This window comes from Oncorhynchus tshawytscha, unplaced genomic scaffold, assembly GCF_018296145.1.
Source record: "Oncorhynchus tshawytscha isolate Ot180627B unplaced genomic scaffold, Otsh_v2.0 Un_contig_18984_pilon_pilon, whole genome shotgun sequence".
NCBI classification, from domain to species: Eukaryota; Metazoa; Chordata; class Actinopteri; order Salmoniformes; family Salmonidae; genus Oncorhynchus; species Oncorhynchus tshawytscha.
The window spans coordinates 9,945-34,059 of NW_024608489.1; the positions used below are offsets into that span (position 1 = coordinate 9,945).

General features: G+C 45.8%; 2 protein-coding genes across 4 annotated transcripts; one reads left to right on the forward strand and one right to left on the reverse strand.

The window, feature by feature from the left end:
- Positions 1 to 230: 230 nt before the first annotated feature.
- On the reverse strand, positions 231 to 6,120 carry cebpg (CCAAT enhancer binding protein gamma). 3 transcript variants are annotated; one of them, XM_024409811.2, is made up of 3 exons: positions 5,934 to 6,119; positions 2,498 to 3,163; positions 231 to 2,426 (listed from the first exon to the last, which is right to left on the reverse strand). In XM_024409811.2, the coding sequence occupies exon 2, from the start codon at positions 3,039 to 3,041 to the stop codon at positions 2,538 to 2,540; it is 504 nt and encodes a 167-aa protein (XP_024265579.1). In that variant the 5' UTR covers positions 3,042 to 3,163; positions 5,934 to 6,119; the 3' UTR covers positions 231 to 2,426; positions 2,498 to 2,537. The 3 variants fall into 3 exon arrangements, with proteins under 3 accessions (XP_024265579.1, XP_042169220.1, XP_024265578.1); XM_042313286.1 differs by having other exon boundaries at positions 231 to 3,163; positions 5,951 to 6,120; XM_024409810.2 differs by having other exon boundaries at positions 231 to 3,163.
- Positions 5,277 to 23,840, forward strand: LOC112240522 (titin). The gene is made up of 6 exons (XM_042313285.1): positions 5,277 to 5,462; positions 9,361 to 17,426; positions 17,548 to 17,844; positions 18,129 to 18,716; positions 20,568 to 20,873; positions 23,125 to 23,840. The coding sequence occupies exons 1-6, from the start codon at positions 5,455 to 5,457 to the stop codon at positions 23,436 to 23,438; spliced, it is 9,579 nt and encodes a 3,192-aa protein (XP_042169219.1). The 5' UTR covers positions 5,277 to 5,454; the 3' UTR covers positions 23,439 to 23,840.
- The last annotated feature ends 275 nt before the right edge of the window (positions 23,841 to 24,115 follow it).

A 24,115-nucleotide genomic window follows, 5' to 3' on the forward strand; every position in this document is an offset into this window, starting at 1 on the left:
GCTTCTTGTGGTTCATTTGCAGTCCACAAATTATTTATTTCATTATGTTCTAGCCCTGACCATCCGTCCAGAAAGAATCGGCCCGCAGCTGAATTTAGTTCCTGATTCCTGCTCTATTCCATCTTTCTTGAATTTTTTAAATAAAAATTAAATTGAGATGCAGCCTAGTGTGTGTTTACAATTCCCATAAAACATTGATTACACACACACACAAAAAGCAAAATGCTTGGTTGAAAGTTTGTACTCAATTTTAATTTACAAATGCACGTTACCCCAATATAATCTTATAAAAAAAGAGCAAGTCTAGCTAAGAGAAAATGCTGCCCAGCAACATTCAAACCAAAACAAATATTCATGGAAATATTTATCAAATTTGTCACATTTTTTTTTTTTTACAAAATATTTTTCTATTGAATTTCAGACATTATTTTTATTTTCAATTTAGTATGATCTTCTGTTCAACAACACAGCACAACATGTTGAAGAGAATAGTTTCAATATGCCCTATATTTGCTATCGTTTCTCTTTTTTGTAGTGCAAAAAAAAGACATATTTGAACAGTTTCCCCCCCATGCAAACCACTTCCATCATGCTGCTTTTTAAAAATCCAAGTTGTAGAAAAACAAAGACTACAAAAAAACAATTGAAAAGATGCTTCAGAGGTGTTGTTGAGAAAGAAAAAGGCCCTGTTTGGTGTGGCTAATACTGGTAGCCTGAGGTACAGAAGTCTACAACAGCCAAGAGACACCCTAGATGTTATAGAGTGCACTGCCTGTTGACAAGGCTCTACTCAAAAAAGTAGTGCACTATAAAATCGGGGACAGGGTGCCATTGGGGACGCATCCTATAAATCACAGACACTCAACGTCGACTCCTCTGGCCAAATACATCATCATCGTCATCCTCATCACATCAGAATATGCCGTTGTTTCAGAGGAGACAATCCTACAGCTGGATAATAACTCAAGTCTGACAACAGAAACAAAACACACACAAAAAAAAACAAATCAGGTGTCTGCCTTTCTTTCTACACATTCTGATAGCCTCTGACTGAGCCTGCCTTTCCCTCTACACATTCTGACTGACTGAGCCTCCGACTGAGCCTCCAACTGAGCCTGACACCACTGGAGGCGGGAGCCAACGTGCCTCGTTCTGTTCTAGCGAGCCGGGGCCAATTAGGAGGTCATTTAGCATCCCCAACGCCCAGACAGACAGAATGGCTCATTGTCCTGTTGTTCTGTCTTTCTCTCCAGGTTTTTAGGGTTGGTTTGGAGAAAGGCTTAACTTTGAATTAGCGGCGGCCTGTGACGCCGTGCGAAACGTCTGGAGTTTAATCCCACGGAGGTTGCATGATAGGCTGGGCTGTCTAGTCTGGGCTGGGACACTCCTTAACTGCGAACACACCTCTGCCTGCCTGCCCCCCCGAACACACCTCTGCCCCCCAGCCTGTATCCCAAATGGCACCCCAATTCCTTATTTAGCGAACGACATTTGTACCTTCTTTTTTGTTGAGCAGCGCCACATAGGGGTCGAAACTAGTGCACCGTCTAGGGAACAGGGCGCTGTTTGAGACGCCACCTCTGTCTATCTGGGTCTCTGACTGAAAGGGCTGGTCTGAGGCCTGTTGGAACTATGGGTAAATAAACACAGCGACTGACTGTATCTCACACAGGCCTGAAACCTAACTCGAGATTATGAAAAGCTCCCATTTGACGTCAACAAGCAAAAGCACAAGAAAAAAAAATAAGGTTTAAGCGTTCTGATCTTAAGTTAAGCTTTGGGTCCAATCCTACCTCTTTGTATTTGAGTCTTGATATTTACAGTCCTCTTCCACCCAAAACAGCTCAAAGCAGAAGTAAAGCCATTCGATTAGGAAACAACAAAATATATATTTAAAAATAAAATGTAAATAAAAATAAAAATGTACAACGTGTGCATATCTGAAGCCAACAGACGCATCCCCCCCCCAAAAAAAACAGGCATCATTCTGATTAACTTCAACCGTAGTGAATGTACTGACAATACTAAAAACGCCAGACAAAATGGTAGCTAGTTCACCAAACATTCTTTTAAAAGGAACAAGAAACCAAAAATAATAAAATATATACTTTCCCCCCCTCACCCACATCTTAACTAGTGAATAGTTTATCTTGTGACTCAACACAACATTTCTTTAGAAATGTCTCCAAATTGTAAAAACAAAAAAATAAAAAAAAAGTGGACCATTCCTGACCCGAAACTCTTTAAAAAAAAAGAAGAAATCTCATCATTGTGAACCAATCTGAACGCACAAAGAAGACAACAGTGAAATCTCTCTGCCAGTATATATCATCTCTGGGAGGAACCAGAGGAAGAAACTCCAGTATGGTTTAGAAGCAGTGGCGAGCTGTCTATTTACCATCACCCTGGTTGACTCAAAATGGCACCCTATTCCCTTCATAGTGCACTACTTTAGACCAGGGCCCTATGGGGAAATAGGGTGCCATTTGGGAAGCACTCAACCATGAGGTATCATATTTCATGTCCCTGCCCTCTTCTCACTGGCTGTTGTTGTTGTTGTTACACGCCCCATTGTTGTTGTTGTTGTTGTGGGCGGGGCTGGCCCCCTCCGCGCCAGGCGCTTGGACGTTGTCGGCCAGGTTGTGGGCGTGTTCCAGGAAGAGGTCCTTGAGGACAGACAGCTCTTTGCTGAGCAGCTTGATCTTGGCCTCCAGCCTCTCGTTCTCCTCTTTCAGCTCGTTGACACGTTGCTGCGTGTCCTGGGCCTTCTGCTTGGATCTCATCCTGCTCTTCTTAACCGCCAGGTTGTTCCGCTCCCGCCGCTGACGGTACTCGTCACTGTCCTTGTCCCCCGACGTCTTCTTCATCTTGGCCTTGCCTCCTCCTTCGGCTGGGGTGGCAGGGACTAGCTGGGGTACCAGCTGTAAGCTTCCTCCTGGTGGTCTTGTTGTTGTTGTTGTTCCACTAGCCTGGCCCTGGATCACACTAACAGTCCCTCTGTTCTGCTCCGTGTTTATCGTCTGCTGCGACCTCTTGCTCATTTGGTTCGGATCTGCTGACCGCTCGCCTCACTGTCCGTCTGCTATGACTGGCGTGCTGGTTGGGTGGCACTCTGGATGAATGGGTGTCTGGACGCACTCCTGCAGACTGGAGTTGCTGGAGTCTGGAAGGACAGCGGAAATATGTTAGTCTTTCCCCCGAGAAGAGAAAAAAAGGTAAGAAACGCATGTTGGGGATTCATTATTAAAATAGGCTACAAACAGGTGACAGAACATTCTAGACTATGAGCTTTTAGTCGGAACTAATTGAGTCAGGGTAGTCATGGAAACAGCACATTTAGTCAGAACTACTTGAGTCAAGGGTAGTCATGGAAACAGCACATTTAGTCAGAACTACTTGAGTCAAGGGTAGTCAGGGAAATAGCAGGACTCAACCTCAGTAGCACAATTTTTATTTTATATTTATTTTTTACATTTAACTAGGCAAATAAGTTAAGAACAAATGATTATTTACAATGACGGCCTACCCTGGCCAAAACCTAAGCCGGACGACACTGGGCCAATTGTGCGCCGCCCTATGGGACTCCCAATCATGGCAGGTTGTGATACAGCCTGGAATCGAACCAGTGGCTGCAGTGACGCCTCTAGCACTGAGATGCAGCGCCTTAGACTGCTGCGCTACTCAGGAGCCCCATATCATTTCTAGTAATCTTGATTTCACCAGACATAAATAAATGAAGATCTGGGTCCACATGGGTTATGAGAAGAGATGCTAGAACAAGGAACTCCACCCTCTCTATTTACAAGTTAAGGACAAGTCTACGGGTCAAATCCTTCCCCCAATCAGAAATTCTAAATATTCTATCCCTCTGTGAAATCGTGATTTGTCCAAATAACCAGTGAGGGAAAATCCAATCACTGGAACTATTGGTGCCCATAGTATGAAGACGGACCTACAGTCCCATGTATGTTCACAGTCTGACCCACCAGAGATGACGTTTATTCTAAAACACATGGGGGATTTATGAAAACAAGCTACATTGATGCAAACACATATCTAGAATATGCAAACATGGTTCATCCCATTGGTTGTTCAACCTATCACTCGAGCAGTTTATTGCGTCACCCATCCTCACCGCCGAAGCTCATTGGTTACTTTTATCGTAAAACACATGGGGGATTTATGAAAACAAGCTACATTGATGCAAACACATATCTAGAATATGTAGCTAAATAATATTGCGCATTTCATATTGACATTAAAATGTTGATGGATTTTTTGTTGTTGGTGTAAACAGATCTGAGACAAAGTGGTGGTCTGGTTTAAGCCCCTCCCCCAATTTGCATTAATTAACCCAACATTTAGCTGTCATCACAAACATATGTTATTCTCCTTGAGGGAATTCACCCACCAGAAACATGCATCTATCATCACCAGCATGTTATTCTCCCTGAGGGAATTCACCCACCAGAAACATGCATCTATCATCACCAGCATGTTATTCTCCCTGAGGGAATTCACCCACCAGAAACATGCATCTATCATCACCAGCATGTTATTCTCCTGAGGGAATTCACCCACCAGAAACATGCATCTATCATCACCAGCATGTTATTCTCCCTGAGGGAATTCACCCACCAGAAACATGCATCTATCACCACCAGCATGTTATTCTCCTTGAGGGAATTCACCCACCAGAAACATGCATCTATCATCACCAGCATGTTATTCTCCCTGAGGGAATTCACCCACCAGAAACATGCATCTATCATCACCAGCATGTTATTCTCCCTGAGGGAATTCACCCACCAGAAACATGCATCTATCATCACCAGCATGTTATTCTCCTTGAGGGAATTCACCCACCAGAAACATGCATCTATCATCACCAGCATGTTATTCTCCTGAGGGAATTCACCCACCAGAAACATGCATCTATCATCACCAGCATGTTATTCTCCTTGAGGGAATTCACCCACCAGAAACATGCATCTATCATCACCAGCATGTTATTCTCCCTGAGGGAATGCATCTATCCCACCAACATGCATCTATCATCACCAGCATGTTATTCTCCCTGAGGGAATTCACCCACCAGAAACATGCATCTATCATCACCAGCATGTTATTCTCCTTGAGGGAATTCACCCACCAGAAACATGCATCTATCACCACCAGCATGTTATTCTCCTTGAGGGAATTCACCCACCAGAAACATGCATCTATCATCACCAGCATGTTATTCTCCCTGAGGGAAAGTGAAAAATCATAGTTAACGTTAGTCTGATAAGGTCAGGTGCCAGTTGTGTGTCTGTGACATCTCTCTCTCTCTCCCTGTCGGTCAGTTCAGCTGTCCGCCAGTTAACGGTAGTGTTGCCGGTGATTGCATCATCGCATCCCTCCCTCCGTACATGGCAGATCTGCTTTGTGCCACCGGAGAGGAGCTCCGTAGCCATGCAGTGGTAAGCAACAAAAACCCAGACGTTTTGGGATAATAATAAAAAATAATAATTGTACCGGTGAATTCACTAAAAAAAAAAAAAAAAAACACTAACACACAACGTTTTGACGTGAGACTAACTAGTTAACTAATTAGAATGTGTATGGAAATAGACAAAGAGCTATAATGTAGAGAGATTTGGCAATAGCAGGAGGCGTGGAGCTTGGCTAACAGCTAGCTAGCATTTCCTTTACAACCCGAGAATAACCTCACCTAACGTCAAAAAAACACACTTTGAACGCCACATCACGGCATACTTTTAACATAGTTTATCACACCGCTGTTTAGTAAACTTATTTGAAGCATGCCTGGCCACAGTTGGTGTCTAAATTAGCACGAATATGCCGTATAGTTTGTGGAGTCCTTTTAGCCTAGCTAGCCTAGCTATTACCTTTTTCCCCCCCATAGAAGATGACTTGGGAAAAAAACATACCAAATCAACGACGTTACCTTGTCTGTTTTTTTTTTTTAAGGTGTCGTCAATTGCCCATCAAAAGTATAAAAAAAAGTTGGGAGTAAAATGTCCGTATTTTTCGTTGACCAAATAAGTTAGTTGATGGAAGTCTTGTGTATGTTTTGTTGCTGCTCCAAGTATTGCGAAATCGTTTTGACCATATAAGGGGCATCTACCAGCCCAGCCAATGAGCTTCGGCGGTGAGGATGGGTGACGCAATAAACCGCTTGAGTGATAGGTGGAACAACCAATGGGATGAACTATATTTGCATTTAGCGACTGTTATTTATGTCATATGAAGAAGGGAAAAAATATGTCGCGAGTTCACACAATGAATTCGTTCATTGCTAATGAGCTGTTTCGGGGAAGAGACGCAAAATTCCAACAGTTGACATGAGTTAAAAAAATAAATAATTAGTTCAATTATTTTTTTAAAATACTTAAATATACAAAATTGCTCTTGATATATCATATAATATAATAACGCAGTTGTGCATGTAAATAGCCTGCCATGTGTGAGCTCCACATCTTTGGTGTGGTAGCATCATCTTGGATCATCCACATTGTGCAGCACAGACACAGATTCACACAGACACAGATTCTTAAAGTAGCCTTCAACTAAAACATTGTACTCTTTTAGCCAAACAAATCCTTTTCAAATCACGTTGGGAAGCATAGATTCTAGCTTTTTTATTACAAATCTCTCTCTCTCTCCTTCCCTCTCTCTTCCCTCTCCCTTCCCTCTCTCCTTCCCTCTCTCCTTCCCTCTCTCCTTCCCTCTCTCCTTCCCTCTCTCCTTCCCTCTCTCCTTCCCTCTCTCCTTCCCTCTCTCCTTCCCTCTCTCCTTCCTGTTCAGTACATTCCTGTGAACAACAGACCATAAAAGTATATAGTTTTAATACACGTATCAGAGGGAGTGTTTTGTTTGGCTAATATGATTGGTCTGTTATTGTAAATCAATCCAATAACATATCTCAACATTATAGAACATTATAGAATTATTATTATTATTACATTATAGAATATAGAATATTTCTGTATGACAGACCACTAGCTGGTGCTAGACTATGCCACCACTTGAATTGATAAGGAGCCAAGGGGAACTCCAAAACATATAAGCCTTCAATTGAATGAAGATAATCAATCAATATGGGGCGGCAGGGTAACCTAGTGGTTAGAGTGGAGGGGCGGCAGGGTAACCTAGTGGTTAGAGTGGAGGGGAGGCAGGGTAGCCTAGTGGTTAGAGTGGAGGGGAGGCAGGGTAGCCTAGTGGTTAGAGTGGAGGGGCGGCAGGGTAGCCTAGTGGTTAGAGTGGAGGGGCGGCAGGGTAGCCTAGTGGTTAGGGTGGAGGGGAGGCAGGGTAGCCTAGTGGTTAGAGTGGAGGGGAGGCAGGGTAGCCTAGTGGTTAGAGTGGAGGGGCGGCAGGGTAGCCTAGTGGTTAGAGTGGAGGGGCGGCAGGGTAGCCTAGTGGTTAGAGTGGAGGGGCGGCAGGGTAGCCTAGTGGTTAGTGGAGTGGAGGGGCCTAGTGGTTAGGTGGAGGGGCGGCAGCCTAGTGGTTAGAGTGGAGGGGCGGCAGGGTAGCCTAGTGGTTAGAGTGGAGGGGCGGCAGGGTAGCCTAGGGTAGCCTAGTGGTTAGAGTGGAGGGTGGAGGTAGCCTAGTGGTTAGAGTGGAGGGGCAGGGTAGCCTAGTGGTTAGAGTGGAGGGGCGGCAGGTAGCCTAGTGGTTGGTTAGAGTGGAGGGGAGGGGCAGGGTAGACTAGTGGTTAGAGTGGAGGGGCGGCAGGGTAGCCTAGTGGTTAGAGTGGAGGGGCGGCAGGGTAGCCTAGTGGCTGGGGTGGAGGGGCGGCAGGGTAGCCTAGTGGTTAGAGTGGAGGGGCGGCAGGGTAGCCTAGTGGTTAGAGTGGAGGGGCGGCAGCGTAGCCTAGTGGTTAGAGTGGAGGGCGGCAGGGAGCCTAGTGGAGTGGGGGGCGGCAGGGTAGCCTAGTGGTTGGGAGTGGAGGGGCGGCAGGGTAGCCTAGTGGTTAGAGTGGAGGGGCGGCAGGGTAGCCTAGTGGTTAGAGTGGAGGGGCGGCAGGGTAGCCTAGAGTGGAGGGGTGGTTAGTGGTTGAGTGGAGGGCGGCAGGGTAGCCTAGTGGTTAGAGTGGAGGGGCGGCAGGGTAGCCTAGTGGTTAGAGTGGAGGGGCGGCAGGGTAGCCTAGTGGTTAGAGTGGAGGGGCGGCAGGGTAGCCTAGTGGTTAGAGTGGAGGGGGTGGCAGGGTAGCCTAGTGGTTAGAGTGGGGGGCGGCAGGGTAGCCTAGTGGTTAGAGTGGAGGGGGGGTAGCCTAGTGGGGTAGCCTAGTGGTTAGAGTGGAGGGGCGGCAGGGTAGCCTAGTGGTTGGGGTGGAGGGGCGGCAGGGTAGCCTAGTGGTTAGAGTGGAGGGGCGGCAGGGTAGCCTAGTGGTTAGAGTGGAGGGGTGGCAGGGTAGCCTAGTGGTTAGAGTGGAGGGGATGGCAGGGTAGCCTAGTGGTGGCAGGGAGTGGAGGGGGGCAGGGGCAGGGTTAGCCTGGAGTGGTTAGAGTGGAGAGTGGGCGGCAGGGTAGCCTAGTGGTTAGAGTGGAGGGGCGGCAGGGTAGCCTAGTGGTTAGAGTGGAGGGGCGGCAGGGTAGCCTAGTGGTTAGAGTGGAGGGGCGGCAGGGTAGCCTAGTGGTTAGAGTGGAGGGGCGGCAGGGTAGCCTAGTGGTTAGTGGAGGGATGGCAGGGTAGCCTAGTGGCTGGGGTGGAGTGGGGGTGGCAGGGTAGCCTAGTGGTTAGAGTGGAGAGGCGGCAGGGTAGCCTAGTGGTTAGAGTGGAGGGGCGGCAGGGTAGCCTAGTGGTTAGAGTGGAGGGATGGCAGGGTAGCCTAGTGGCTGGGGTGGAGGGGTGGCAGGGTAGCCTAGTGGTTAGAGTGGAGGGGCGGCAGGGTAGCCTAGTGGTTAGAGTGGAGGGGCGGCAGCGTAGCCTAGTGGTTAGAGTGGAGGGGCGGCAGGGTAGCCTAGTGGCTGGGGTGGAGGGGCGGCAGGGTAGCCTAGAGGCTGGGGTGGACGAGTGGAGGGGCGGCAGCGTAGTAGCCTAGTGGTTAGAGTGGAGGGGCGGCAGGGTAGCCTAGTGGTTAGAGTGGAGGGGCGGCAGGGTAGCCTAGTGGTTAGAGTGGAGGGGCGGCAGGGTAGCCTAGTGGTTAGAGCGTTGGACTAGTAACCGAAACCAAAAATCTGTCGTTCTGCCCCTGAACAAGGCAGTTAACCCACTGTTCCTAGGCTGTTATTGAAAATAATAATTTGTTCTTAACTGACTTGCCTAGTTAAATAAAGGTATAATATCACATCTGATTATACATATGTATCCCTTTCTCCCACCTGCTCTCTCTCTCTCTCTCTCTCTCCCTCTTAGTGAACCTTCTGCACCTGGTATTCCGTTTGTGTCAACAGTGACCAGAGCCACCATGGAAATCGAGGCACCAACAGCATCGATGGATCCCAAGTTTAAGGATGGCATCGTCGTCCGTGCTGGCGAAACGTTTGTTATCCGAGCGGATATCCTGGGGACGCCACTCCCCAGAGTCAAGTGGTTAAAAGACGGAAAAGAAATTGATAAAACCGCCCCGAGAACGGAGGTCGTAAAAACGTTTGAACGTACCGTTCTAACAGTTCTAGATTGCGCCAGAGTGGACGGCGGACAGTTCGTCCTGAGTCTCAGCAATGTGGCCGGAAAGAAAGATATACCTGTCAATGTTAAGGTTCTTGATAGACCTGGTCCACCTGATGGGCCATTGAAGATAACTGGTGTCACTGCAGAGAAAGCCACGCTGCACTGGAGTCATCCGTTACAAGATGGCGGTGCCAGTGTTTCCCATTATATCATTGAAAAGAGGGTAACCAACCGCGTGTCATGGACTGTAGTCCAACCGGAAACCCAAGCAGTCAGCTACAAAGTGACTAAACTTGTACCCGGCACTGAGTACATCTTCAGAGTGAAAGCGGTGAATAGGTTTGGCACTGGTGAACCTCTTGAATCAGACCCGGTTACTGCATGTTGTCCTTTCAAGCCGCCCAGCTCTCCTTCCACGCCTGAAGCAAGCGCTATAACAAGCGACTCAATGGTCCTTACATGGAATCGTCCAGAAAACGATGGTGGCTCAGAAATAGATGGCTATATCGTTGAAAAACGCGATAAAGACGGTGTTAGATGGACAAAGTGTAACAAGAGAAGACTTAACGATATTCGGTTCAGATGCACCGGACTCGCCGAGGGACATTCCTACGAGTTCAGAGTATCTGCTGAGAATTCTGCTGGTGTGGGAGTGCCAAGTGAACCAACAGGATATATCAAAGCTTGTGACCCCTTATATCCACCAGGTCCTCCTTACAACCCTAGGGTGACAGACCAGTCAACCACAACCGTGTCCATCTCATGGGCAAAGCCCATCTATGATGGCGGAGCAGCCATCAAAGGATATGTTGTTGAGATGAAGGAAGTAACGGAGGAAGAATGGACAACCTGTACACCGCCAACTGGTGTTGAAGAAACACACTTCACTGTGAAAACACTGAAGGAAAATGGAGAATACAACTTCCACGTCTGTGCGATTAACACTGAAGGAGTTGGGGAACCAGCGGATGTACCAGGGAATGTAGTTACATCTGAAAGACTTGAGGCACCTGAGATTGAACTAGATTCAGACCTTAGGAAAATGGTGTCAGTTCGGGCGTGTGCGACACTGCGTCTGTTTGTCCCATTCAAAGGAAAACCTCAACCTGTAGTCAAGTGGTCCAAGATGGAAGGTCCTCTTACTGAGCGTGCACACATTGAGGTCACAAGCACCTACACAGTCCTTGTCATCCACACTGTCAACAGACTTGACACTGGCAAGTATGCGTTGACTCTTGAGAACGTCAGCGGTATGAAGTCTGCTTTCATTAATGTCACGGTGTTGGATTCACCAAGTGCCCCTGAGCACTTTGAAGTCAAGGACATTACTAGAGATTCTGTATCACTATCCTGGGAACCTCCACTGATTGACGGCGGAGCTAAGATCACACATTACATTGTGGAGAAGAGAGAAGCTCAAAGACTGGCCTTTACCAGTGTTTCCGAGAACTGTGGAAGAAATAGAATGAAGATTGACAACCTTATAGAAGGGGGACTTTATTACTTCCGTGTACGAGCTGTTAATGAGCTCGGTGTGGGTTTGCCAGCGGAAACACCAGAACCAATCAAGGTATCCCAAGCTCCTTTGCCTCCTGGTAAAGTCACTGTTGTAGATGTTACTCACGACAGTGTGAGTCTATCATGGGAAAAGCCTGAAGACGACGGTGGAAGCAGAATCAAATGCTATGTAGTGGAAATGCAAACCAAGAGCGATGACAAATGGACTGTGTGTACTGAGATACGGGGATTGAGATCAACTGTTGATGGACTCTTAACAGGTGAGGAATATTCATTTAGGATTAGTGCAGTCAATGAAACAGGCAAGAGTGAACCTAAGCTACTGGCAGAGGCTGTCGTAGTAAACGATGACACAATGGAACCCATCATAGATCTGATGTGTAACACATTCAGTATCAAGGCAGGAGACGACCTGAAGATCGATGTTCCATTTAGAGGCAGACCTGAACCTGAGGTTTCATGGAACAAAGATGGTGTTGAATTGAAGGAGACAACCAGGGTTAGCTTTCTAACCTCTAATAACTCATCACTAATCACTATCAGAAACACAACCAGGGAGGAATCAGGGAACTATGAGATCACCTTAACCAACACAGTTGGTAGAAAATCAGCCATAATAGCTGTTGTCATCTTGGATAAACCTGGCCCACCTGGTGGAATCAAGGTAGATGAGGTCAACGCTGACTATATTTCACTGTCTTGGGATCCCCCACTCTACGATGGTGGATGTCCAATCAGCAACTACGTAGTAGAGAAGAGAGATACTACCACTACAACATGGAAGACTGTTTCATCCACAGTTGCCAGAACGTCTATTAAGGTTCCTCGTTTGACACAAGGCACTGAATATCAGTTCCGAATTGCAGCTGAAAACCGTTTCGGCGTGAGCCATGCTGTGGAGTCCGCTTCAGTTGTTGCACAGTACCCCTTCAAGACACCTGGCCCTCCCACTACCCTCCGTGTTGCCCAGGCTACAAAGTCCTTCATGTTGGTTACATGGAATGAACCAGCCAGTGACGGTGGAAGTCCAATCATCGGTTATCACCTGGAAATGAAGGACTATAGCAGTATTCGCTGGACAAAAACTAATCGAGGACGTCTCATTGCTGAAACAGAATTTAAAGTGAATGGGGTTGAAGAAAGCTTGCAGTATGAATTCCGTGTTGCTGCTGAGAATATTGCTGGCGTTGGGCCGTACAGCAAAGCCACTGAGCCTATAGCTGCAAGAGATCCATGTGATCCTCCTGCTAACCTTACAGTCACAGACATCACAAGATCTTCAATTTCTCTTACTTGGTCCAAGCCAGAGAATGACGGTGGAGCCAAGGTGACTGGCTACATTGTTGATCGCAGGGAGCTTCCAGATGGTTGTTGGCTGAAGTGCAATTTCACCAATCTCCAGGAAACTTGCTATGACATTGAAGGTCTTACGGAGGACATTCAATATGACTTCCGTGTTATTGCAAAGAACTCTGCTGGAGTACTCAGTGAGCCGTCGCAATGCACAGGTGCCGTCACAGTCAAGGATAACGTTGTTCTACCTCGCATTGTCTTGGATAACAAGTATAAGAAATTAGTCGTTGTCAAAGCCGGAGATGTTCTGAGAATCGATGCAGATATTTCTGGGCGCCCACGTCCAGTCATTTCCTGGTCAAAAGATGGTGAAAAGATTGAGATCAAGGCAAGAATAGAGATCACTTCAACACACACTGCCACCACATTACTAGTCAGAGACACTATCCGAAGAGACTCGGGTCAGTACACTGTAACAGTGCAGAACATTGCTGGTACAAGGTCCCTGTCTGTAAACTGTAAGGTTCTTGACCGCCCTGGACCGTCCTCTGGGCCATTGGATGTGACTGGTCTGACCGCAGAGAAATGCACTTTGACCTGGGGACCACCTCAAGAAAATGGTGGTGCGGAAATTCTGCGCTATATAGTTGAGAAATGTGAAACCAGTCGTGTCACCTGGACTTCAGTATATGAAGACACGAAGGCTACAACATGCAAGGTCACCGGTCTGCGTAAAGGAAAGGAATACATCTTCAGAGTAAAGGCAGTGAATGAATATGGAGAAGGTGAAGCCTTGGAGAGTGAGCCAACCAAGGCCACAGATCCATTCACTGTCCCTGCTGCACCAACAGAGGTTGAAATCACCAGCATAACAAGTGAGACAATGACAATCTGCTGGAGAAGACCTGAGTCCGATGGAGGAAGCAGCATTTCTGGCTACGTTATTGAGAAACGAGAGAAATTAGGAATGCGCTGGATACAGGTGAACACAAAGCCTGTGAATGACCTTAGGGTCAAGGCATCCAATCTCTGTGAGGGATGTGAGTATGAGTACAGAGTCTATGCAGAAAATGTTGCAGGCTCGAGTCCCCCAAGTATTCCTTGCAAACTGACAAAAGCGGAGGATCCACAATTCCTGCCGTCCCCACCAGCTAAACCCAAAGTCATTGACTCAACCAAGACTTCTGTAACTCTTTCATGGAATAAGCCGTTGTTTGATGGGGGAGCTGCTGTAACAGGATACTGTGTTGAATATAAGAGAACGGATGAGGAGGACTGGTGTGTCAGTGTTTCAAACACAGAGAACACTGAATCCACTGTCATTGGTTTGACATCTGGTGCAGAATATATATTTGTTGTCAAATCCATCAACAAGATTGGTGTCAGTGAGCCAAGCCCTCCTACTGATCCACAAGCAGCTGAGGACAGAGAAGAGGAACCACAGTTTAATATCAGCAATGAGATGAGAAAGACTCTTCTTGTAAAGGACGGCAGTTCATTCACCTTAACCGTGCCGTTCAGCGGCAAACCTGTTCCTAACGTTATGTGGGACAAGGCAGATGTTGACCTGAGAGTGAGGGCCAGTATTCATACCACTGATACCGTCACGTCTATCACGGTGGAACAAGCAACAAGAGACGACTCTGGAAAATATACAGTGACTCTACAAAACGTTGCTGGAAAAGTCACATGTGCGTTAAATGTCAGGGTTCTTGACTCTCCTGGTCCACCGTGCCGTGTTGCGGTCAAGGATGTTACCAAGAGCTCTGCAACAGTTGCCTGGGATACCCCAGAAAATGAAGGTGGTGCTGCTGTCACCAACTACCTTGTTGATATTCGTGAGGTGAACAACAAGGGATGGACCAGAGTCACAGATTCATGTCCTCGTCTGACCTACAGAGTGTCAGATCTACAAGAGGGAGGTGTGTACTACTTCAGAGTCACTGGTGAAAACCAGTATGGAATCGGCTTGCCCGCTGAGACCAAATACGGAGCAATGATAACAGACAAGAGTGACCCGAAGCCACGGGCCAAGCCAGTAAAGGACGACACAATAGAACCCATCATAGATCTAATGAGCAACTCATACAGTGTCAAGGCAGGAGACGACCTGAAGATCGATGTTCCGTTCAAGGGTAGACCTGAACCTGAGGTTTCATGGAACAAAGATGGTGTTGAATTGAAGGAGACAACCAGGGTTAGCTTTCTAACCTCTAATAACTCATCACTAATCACTATCAGAAACACAACCAGGGAGGAATCAGGGAACTATGAGATCACCTTAACCAACACAGTTAGTAGAAAATCAGCCATAATAGCTGTTGTCATCTTGGATAAACCTGGCCCACCTGGTGCAATCAAGGTAGATGAAGTCAACGCTGACTATATTTCACTGTCTTGGGATCCCCCACTCTACGATGGTGGATGTCCAATCAGCAACTACGTAGTAGAGAAGAGAGATACTACCACTACAACATGGAAGACTGTTTCATCCACAGTTGCCAGAACGTCTATTAAGGTTCCTCGTTTGACACAAGGCACTGAATATCAGTTCCGAATTGCAGCTGAAAACCGTTTCGGCGTGAGCCATGCTGTGGAGTCTGCTTCAGTTGTTGCACAGTACCCCTTCGAGACACCTGGCCCTCCCACTACCCTCCATGTTGCCCAGGCTACAAAGTCCTTCATGTTGGTTACATGGAATGAACCAGCCAGTGACGGTGGAAGTCCAATCATCGGTTATCACCTGGAAATGAAGGACTATAGCAGTATTCGCTGGACAAAAACTAATCGAGGACGTCTCATTGCTGAAACAGAATTTAAAGTGAATGGGGTTGAAGAAAGCTTGCAGTATGAATTCCGTGTTGCTGCTGAGAATATTGCTGGCGTTGGGCCGTACAGCAAAGCCACTGAGCCTATAGCTGCAAGAGATCCATGTGATCCTCCTGCTAACCTTACAGTCACAGACATCACAAGATCTTCAATTTCTCTTACTTGGTCCAAGCCAGAGAATGACGGTGGAGCCAAGGTGACTGGCTACATTGTTGATCGCAGGGAGCTTCCAGATGGTTGTTGGCTGAAGTGCAATTTCACCAATCTCCAGGAAACTTGCTATGACATTGAAGGTCTTACGGAGGACATTCAATATGACTTCCGTGTTATTGCAAAGAACTCTGCTGGAGTACTCAGTGAGCCGTCGCAATGCACAGGTGCCGTCACAGTCAAGGATAACGTTGTTCTACCTCGCATTGTCTTGGATAACAAGTATAAGAAATTAGTCGTTGTCAAAGCCGGAGATGTTCTGAGAATCGATGCAGATATTTCTGGGCGCCCACGTCCAGTCATTTCCTGGTCAAAAGATGGTGAAAAGATTGAGATCAAGGCAAGAATAGAGATCACTTCAACACACACTACCACCACATTACTAGTCAGAGACACTATCCGAAGAGACTCGGGTCAGTACACTGTAACAGTGCAGAACATTGCTGGTACAAGGTCCCTGTCTGTAAACTGTAAGGTTCTTGACCGCCCTGGACCGTCCTCTGGGCCATTGGATGTGACTGGTCTGACCGCAGAGAAATGCACTTTGACCTGGGGACCACCTCAAGAAAATGGTGGTGCGGAAATTCTGCGCTATATAGTTGAGAAATGTGAAACCAGTCGTGTCACCTGGACTTCAGTATATGAAGACATGAAAGCTACAACATGCAAGGTCACCGGTCTGCGTAAAGGAAAGGAATACATCTTCAGAGTAAAGGCAGTGAATGAATATGGAGAAGGTGAAGCCTTGGAGAGTGAGCCAACCAAGGCCACAGATCCATTCACTGTCCCTGCTGCACCAACAGATGTTGAAATCACCAGCATAACAAGTGAGACAATGACAATCTGCTGGAGAAGACCTGAGTCCGATGGAGGAAGCAGCATTTCTGGCTACGTTATTGAGAAACGAGAGAAATTAGGAATGCGCTGGGTACAGGTGAACACAAAGCCTGTGAATGACCTTAGGGTCAAGGCATCCAATCTCTGTGAGGGATGTGAGTATGAGTACAGAGTCTATGCAGAAAATGTTGCAGGCTCGAGTCCCCCAAGTATTCCTTGCAAACTGACAAAAGCGGAGGATCCACAATTCCTGCCGTCCCCACCAGCTAAACCCAAAGTCATTGACTCAACCAAGACTTCTGTAACTCTTTCATGGAATAAGCCGTTGTTTGATGGGGGAGCTGCTGTAACAGGATACTGTGTTGAATATAAGAGAACGGATGAGGAGGACTGGTGTGTCAGTGTTTCAAACACAGAGAACACTGAATCCACTGTCGTTGGTTTGACATCTGGTGCAGAATATATATTTGTTGTCAAATCCATCAACAAGATTGGTGTCAGTGAGCCAAGCCCTCCTACTGATCCACAAGCAGCTGAGGACAGAGAAGAGGAACCACAGTTTAATATCAGCAATGAGATGAGAAAGACTCTTCTTGTAAAGGACGGCAGTTCATTCACCTTAACTGTGCCGTTCAGCGGCAAACCTGTTCCTAACGTTATGTGGGACAAGGCAGATGTTGACCTGAGAGTGAGGGCCAGTATTCATACCACTGATACCGTCACGTCTATCACGGTGGAACAAGCAACAAGAGACGACTCTGGAAAATATACAGTGACTCTACAAAACGTTGCTGGAAAAGTCACATGTGCGTTAAATGTCAGGGTTCTTGACTCTCCTGGTCCACCGTGCCGTGTTGCGGTCAAGGATGTTACCAAGAGCTCTGCAACAGTTGCCTGGGATACCCCAGAAAACGAAGGTGGTGCTGCTGTCACCAACTACCTTGTTGATATTCGTGAGGTGAACAACAAGGGATGGACCAGAGTCACAGATTCATGTCCTCGTCTGACCTACAGAGTTTCAGATCTACAAGAGGGAGGTGTGTACTACTTCAGAGTCACTGGTGAAAACCAGTATGGAATCGGCTTGCCAGCTGAGACCAAATACGGAGCAATGATAACAGGTATGCCAGAACTGAACATCCAAATGTAAGTGTTCCAATATATATTTTTAAAATGTTCAATTTTTTATTTTTATTTTTTTTAAACAGCAGTTTGTTTTTCTTTTTTTCTTCTTGATTTCAGAAAAGCCCAGCCCACCACAAACCATCGAAGTCACCGAGATCACCAAGGAAAGCGTGTCCTTGTCATGGATGAAGCCCGAGGATGACGGAGGGAGCAGAATCACCAGTTATCGCGTTGATGCTCTCGAGAACGGTCAGGATAAATGGGTGAAGTGTGGCGTCACCAAGACCGTCCACTTCGTGGTGTACGACCTGAAGGAAGCCACTCAATACTTTTTCAGAGTTCGTGCTGAAAACCACGCTGGATTCAGTGACCCTACGGAAATGGCTCTCCCTGTCTTAGTTAAAGGGCAACTTGGTGAGTTGTTGCCCAGCCCTACATTTACAGTTACTAAGGGTAGAGAATTGCTGAGCATAAACCAAGATAGATGGTTTCCTACATTCATAATCCAACGATAGGAAGTTTACCACATTCATAACCAAGACAGATAGTTTACTACATTCATAATCCAATGATAGGAAGTTTACCACATTCATAACCAAGACAGATAGTTTACTACATTCTGGAAAACAAATTCTTACATGTAGATTGTTTCATTTTGATCTAATATCTTCAACAAGTCTTCATCTATCTTTCAACAGAACCTCCTGAAATGAACATGAACAAGTTCCCTGACAATATAGTCTACGTCAGAGCAGGATCAAACCTAAAATGCCAGATCCCACTTACTGGGAAACCTGCGCCAAAAATATCTCTTTCAAAGGACGATGTGGTGTTGAAGTCAACGATGAGATTCAACTCTGAAGTAACTCCTGAATATCTTATCATCAGTCTTCGTGAGAGCACTGCTACTGATTCAGGAAGGTACGACATATGTGCCTCCAACACCAGCGGAGCCTCCAGGTCTTTTGTGACCATCGTGGTCCTGGATAGACCCAGCGCCCCAGTTGGTCCTATTGGAATGTCTGAGGTGACCGAGGACAGTGTGAGTCTGACGTGGCTTCCTCCTCGGTACGACGGCGGAAGCCCCGTCACAAACTACATAATAACGAAACGAGAAACGACAAACGCCGACTGGACCGAAGTCTCGTCGGTCGTTGTGAAATGCACAATGAAAATCATGAAGCTCATAACAGGACTGGAGTACCAGTTCAGAATCAGGGCTGAAAATCGCTACGGCATCAGTGAGTACAGCGACTCTGCAACCGTCAGAGTGGATCTCAACTACAGTAAGTTTTATACTCTATACTCACATTTCCTATATCACCTAGTGGTTGTCCATCACATTTCTCTATCACCTAGTGGTTGTCCATCACATTTCTCTATCACCTAGTGGTTGTCCATCACATTTCTCTATCACCTAGTGGTTGTCCATCACATTTCTCTATCACCTAGTGGTTGTCCATCACATTTCTCTATCACCTAGTGGTTGTCCATCACATTTCTCTATCACCTAGTGGTTGTCCATCACATTTCTCTATCACCTAGTGGTTGTCCATCACATTTCTCTATCACCTAGTGGTTGTCCATCACATTTCTCTATCACCTAGTGGTTGTCCATCACATTTCTCTATCACCTAGTGGTTGTCCATCACATTTCTCTATCACCTAGTGGTTGTCCATCACATTTCCTATATCACCTAGTGGTTGTCCATCACATTTCTCTATCACCTAGTGGTTGTCCATCACATTTCTCTATCACCTAGTGGTTGTCCATCACATTTCTCTATCACCTAGTGGTTGTCCATCACATTTCTATATCACCTAGTGGTTGTCCATCACATTTCCTATATCACCTAGTGGTTGTCCATCACATTTCTCTATCACCTAGTGGTTGTCCATCACATTTCTCTATCACCTAGTGGTTGTCCATCACATTTCTCTATCACCTAGTGGTTGTCCATCACATTTCTCTATCACCTAGTGGTTGTCCATCACATTTCTCTATCACCTAGTGGTTGGTCCATCACATTTCTCTATCACCTAGTGGTTGTCCATCACATTTCTCTATCACCTAGTGGTTGTCCATCACATTTCTCTATCACCTAGTGGTTGTCCATCACATTTCTCTATCACCTAGTGGTTGTCCATCACATTTCTCTATCACCTAGTGGTTGTCCATCACATTTCTCTATCACCTAGTGGTTGTCCATCACATTTCTCTATCACCTAGTGGTTGTCCATCACATTTCTCTATCACCTAGTGGTTGTCCATCACATTTCTCTATCACCTAGTGGTTGTCCATCACATTTCTCTATCACCTAGTGGTTGTCCATCACATTTCTCTATCACCTAGTGGTTGTCCATCACATTTCTCTATCACCTAGTGGTTGTCCATCACATTTCTCTATCACCTAGTGGTTGTCCATCACATTTCTCTATCACCTAGTGGTTGTCCATCACTCTATTCACGTTTTATATTTGTATTCTCTCTCTATATATATATATACATGTATATACATGTGGCGGCAGCGTAGCCTAGTGGTTAGAGTGCTGGACTAGTAACCGGAAGGTTGCAAGTTCAAACCCCCGAGCTGGCAAGGAACAAATCTGTCGTTCTGCCCCTGAACAGGCAGTTAACCCACTGTTCCTAGACCAGTTAACCCACTGTTCCTAGACCAGTTAACCCACTGTTCCTAGACCAGTTAACCCACTGTTCCTAGACCAGTTAACCCACTGTTCCTAGACCAGTTAACCCACTGTTCCTAGGCTGTCATTAAAAATAAGAATTTGTTCTTAACTGACTTGCCTAGTTAAATAAAGGTATAATTGTAGTAGTTAAATAAAGGTATAATTGTAGTAGTTAAATAAAGGTATAATTGTAGTAGTTAAATAAAGGTATAATTGTAGTAGTTAAATAAAGGTATAATTGTAGTAGTTAAATAAAGGTATAATTGTAGTAGTTAAATAAAGGTAAAGTTAATTAAAAATGTATATGTAACATACCTACTTGTAACTGACCACTAGGGGGCGCTGTACTATGCCTTGAACTGATAAAGAATACCAACGTGTTATTGTAAAAGATACACCCCTGTAAACATACCGATTAATGCTAAATGTTATTTTCTTTCATCCATAGCCGTCCCTGAATCTCCGTCACCCCCTATCGTTACGTCTGTAACCAGAGAAAGCGTCACCGTCGCCTGGACGGAGCCGAACTGGAATGGAGGAAGACCAGTCGTTGGATACCATCTTCAGATGAAGGACAAGAACAGCATCCTGTGGCAGACGGTTAACAAAACCGTTATCCGTGCCACACACTTCAAAGTGACCAATGTCATCGTTGCTGGTCTCATCTATGAGTTCAAGGTGGCAGCGGAAAACGCAGCTGGATGCAGTCCCCTTAGCAAGATCTCAGACGCTGTACTGGCCATTGATGCTTGTGGTAAGGCGACTTTCGTTACTTTCAGTAGTGGTTGGTCCATCACATTTCTCTATCACCTAGTGGTTGTCCATCACATTTCTCTATCACCTAGTGGTTGTCCATCACATTTCTCTATCACCTAGTGGTTGTCCATCACATTTCTCTATCACCTAGTGGTTGGTCCATCACATTTCTCTATCACCTAGTGGTTGGTCCATCACATTTCTAGTGGTTGGTCCATCACATTTCTTTATCGCCTAGTGGTTGTCACCTCACCTAGTGGTTGGTCCATCACATTTCATTTCTATCACCTAGTGGTTGGTCCATCACATTTCTTTATCGCCTAGTGGTTGGTCCATCACATTTCTTTATCGCCTAGTGGTTGTCCAGTGGTTGTCACACATTTCTTTCACCTAGTGGTTGTCCATCACATTTCTTATCACCTAGTGGTTGTGTCCATCACATTTCTCTATCACCTAGTGGTTGTCCATCACATTTCCATCACCTAGTGGTTGTCCATCACATTTCTATCACCTAGTGGTTGTCCATCACATTTCTTTATCACCTAGTGGTTGTCCATCACATTTCTTTATCACCTAGTGGTTGTCCATCACATTTCTTTATCGCCTAGTGGTTGGTCCATCACATTTCTTTATCGCCTAGTGGTTGTCCATCACATTTCTCTATCACCTAGTGGTGGTCCATCACATTTCTTCATCACCTAGTGGTTGTCCATCACATTTCTCTATCACCTAGTGGTTGTCCATCACATTTCTTTATCACCTAGTGGTTGTCCATCACATTTCTCTATCACCTAGTGGTTGTCCATCACATTTCTTTATCACCTAGTGGTTGTCCATCACATTTCTCTATCACCTAGTGGTTGTCCATCACCTAGTGGTTGTCCATTATCATCACCTAGTGGTTGTCCATCACATTTCTATATCACCTAGTGGTTGTCCATCACATTTCTATATCACCTAGTGGTTGTCCATCACAGTGGTTGTTCATTTCTATATCACCTAGTGGTTGTCCATCACATTTCTATATCACCTAGTGGTTGTCCATCACATTTCTATATCACCTAGTGGTTGTCCATCACATTTCCTATATCACCTAGTGGTTGTCCATCACATTGTCCATCACATTTCTCATATCACCTAGTGGTTGTCCATCACAGTGGTTTTCACCTATATCACCTAGTGGTTGTCCATCACATTTCCTATATCACCTAGTGGTTGTCCATCACATTTCCTATATCACCTAGTGGTTGTCCATCACATTTCCTATATCACCTAGTGGTTGTCCATCACATTTCCTATATCACCTAGTGGTTGTCCATCACATTTCCTATATCACCTAGTGGTTGTCCATCACATTTCCTATATCACCTAGTGGTTGTCCATCACATTTCCTATATCACCTAGTGGTTGTCCATCACATTTCCTCTATCACCTAGTGGTGGTTGTCCATCACATTTCCTATATCACAGTGGTTGTCCATCACCTATATCACCTAGTGGTTGTCCATCACATTTCCTATATCACCTAGTGGTTGTCCATCACATTTCTATATCACCTAGTGGTTGTCCATCATTTCATTTCACCTCCATCACATTTCCTATATATCACCTATATACCTAGTGGTTGTCCATCACATTTCCTATATCACCTAGTGGTTGTCCATCACATTTCCTATATCACCTAGTGGTTATATCACCTAGTGGTTGTCCATCACATTTCCTATATCACCTAGTGGTTGTCCATCACATTTCCTATATCACCTAGTGGTTGTCCATCACATTTCCTATATCACCTAGTGGTTGTCCATCACATTTCCTATATCACCTAGTGGTTGTCCATCACATTTCCTATATCACCTAGTGGTTGTCCATCACATTTCCTATATCACCTAGTGGTTGTCCATCACATTTCCTATATCACCTAGTGGTTGTCCATCACATTTCCTATATCACCTAGTCCATCACATTTCCTATATCACCTAGTGGTTGTCCATCACATTTCCTATATCACCTAGTGGTTGTCCATCACATTTCCTATATCACCTAGTGGTTGTCCATCACATTTCCTATATCACCTAGTGGTTGTCCATCACATTTCCTATATCACCTAGTGGTTGTCCATCACATTTCCTATATCACCTAGTGGTTGTCCATCACATTTCCTATATCACCTAGTGGTTGTCCATCACATTTCCTATATTTACAACTGTATTTGAACCTATAAATCTTTGTTGTTGTTGTTTGTTGTAGAGCCTCCGACCAACGTGCGGATCACTCACATCAGAAAGACTTCCGTCAGACTTGAATGGCTGAAGCCTACTTACGATGGTGGTAGCAAGGTAACGGGATACCTGGTTGAGAAGAAAGAGGGCGAAAGAGACAGGTGGACGAAGGCCAACTTAACCAACGTTTCTGACACACACTACACTGTGACCGAGCTGAACGAGTGTGTGGTTTATGAATTCAGAGTCGTGGCAAAGAATGCAGCGGGATCAGTCAGTAATCCGTCTGTCACTGCCGGCCCGGTGATGTGTGTGGACACGGACGCTTACGAAGGAGATTAGATGGTTTTATTTGATTTTTTAATTGTCAGAGGCTTCGTATTGTTGTGAAAAGTGGTCGAAGTCGTTCAATTTGCATTTGTTTTTTTTCTTTAAAAGTTGAGATTTACGTAATTGATGTGGTTACTGAAATAGCTATTTGTTTTGATTTGGTGATGATATTTCTGTTCTGATAGCTGATTTTAATAGCAGAGTAGATTTGATGTGCTTCAACTATTGTCTGACTGTTGGCACGTTTTCTACATTTGATTGGTTTTGATGTTTAACGGTTTAAGAGAAGAAATAGAAAGACAGAAGTGTGTCAGATAACGGTAGTGGTGTTGCCTCTACTCTCTCAGCAGGTAGCCTAGTGGTTAGAGTGGAGGGACGGCAGGTAGACTAGTGGTTAGAGTGGAGGGACGGCAGGTAGACTAGTGGTGTTGCCTCTACTCTCTAGAGTGGAGGGACGGCAGGTAGCCTAGTGGTTAGAGTGGAGGGACGGCAGGTAGACTAGTGGTTAGAGTGGAGGGGCGGCAGGTAGCCTAGTGGTTAGAGTGGAGGGACGGCAGGTAGACTAGTGGTTAGAGTGGAGGGGCGGCAGGTAGCCTAGTGGTTAGAGGGGAGGGGCGGCAGGTAGCCTAGTGGTTAGAGTGGAGGGGCGGCAGGTAGACTAGTGGTTAGAGTGGAGGGGCGGCAGGTAG

Coding starts and splice junctions, on each gene's coding strand:
- LOC112240522 (XM_042313285.1), top strand. Junction 17,845..18,128: donor CTTAGTTAAAGGGCAACTTG/GTGAGTTGTTGC, acceptor ATCTTTCAACAG/AACCTCCTGAAATGAACATG. Junction 20,874..23,124: donor ACTGGCCATTGATGCTTGTG/GTAAGGCGACTT, acceptor TGTTTGTTGTAG/AGCCTCCGACCAACGTGCGG.
- cebpg (XM_042313286.1), bottom strand. CDS start 3,041: ATGAGCAAGAGGTCGCAGCAGACGATAAACACGGAGCAGAACAGAGGG.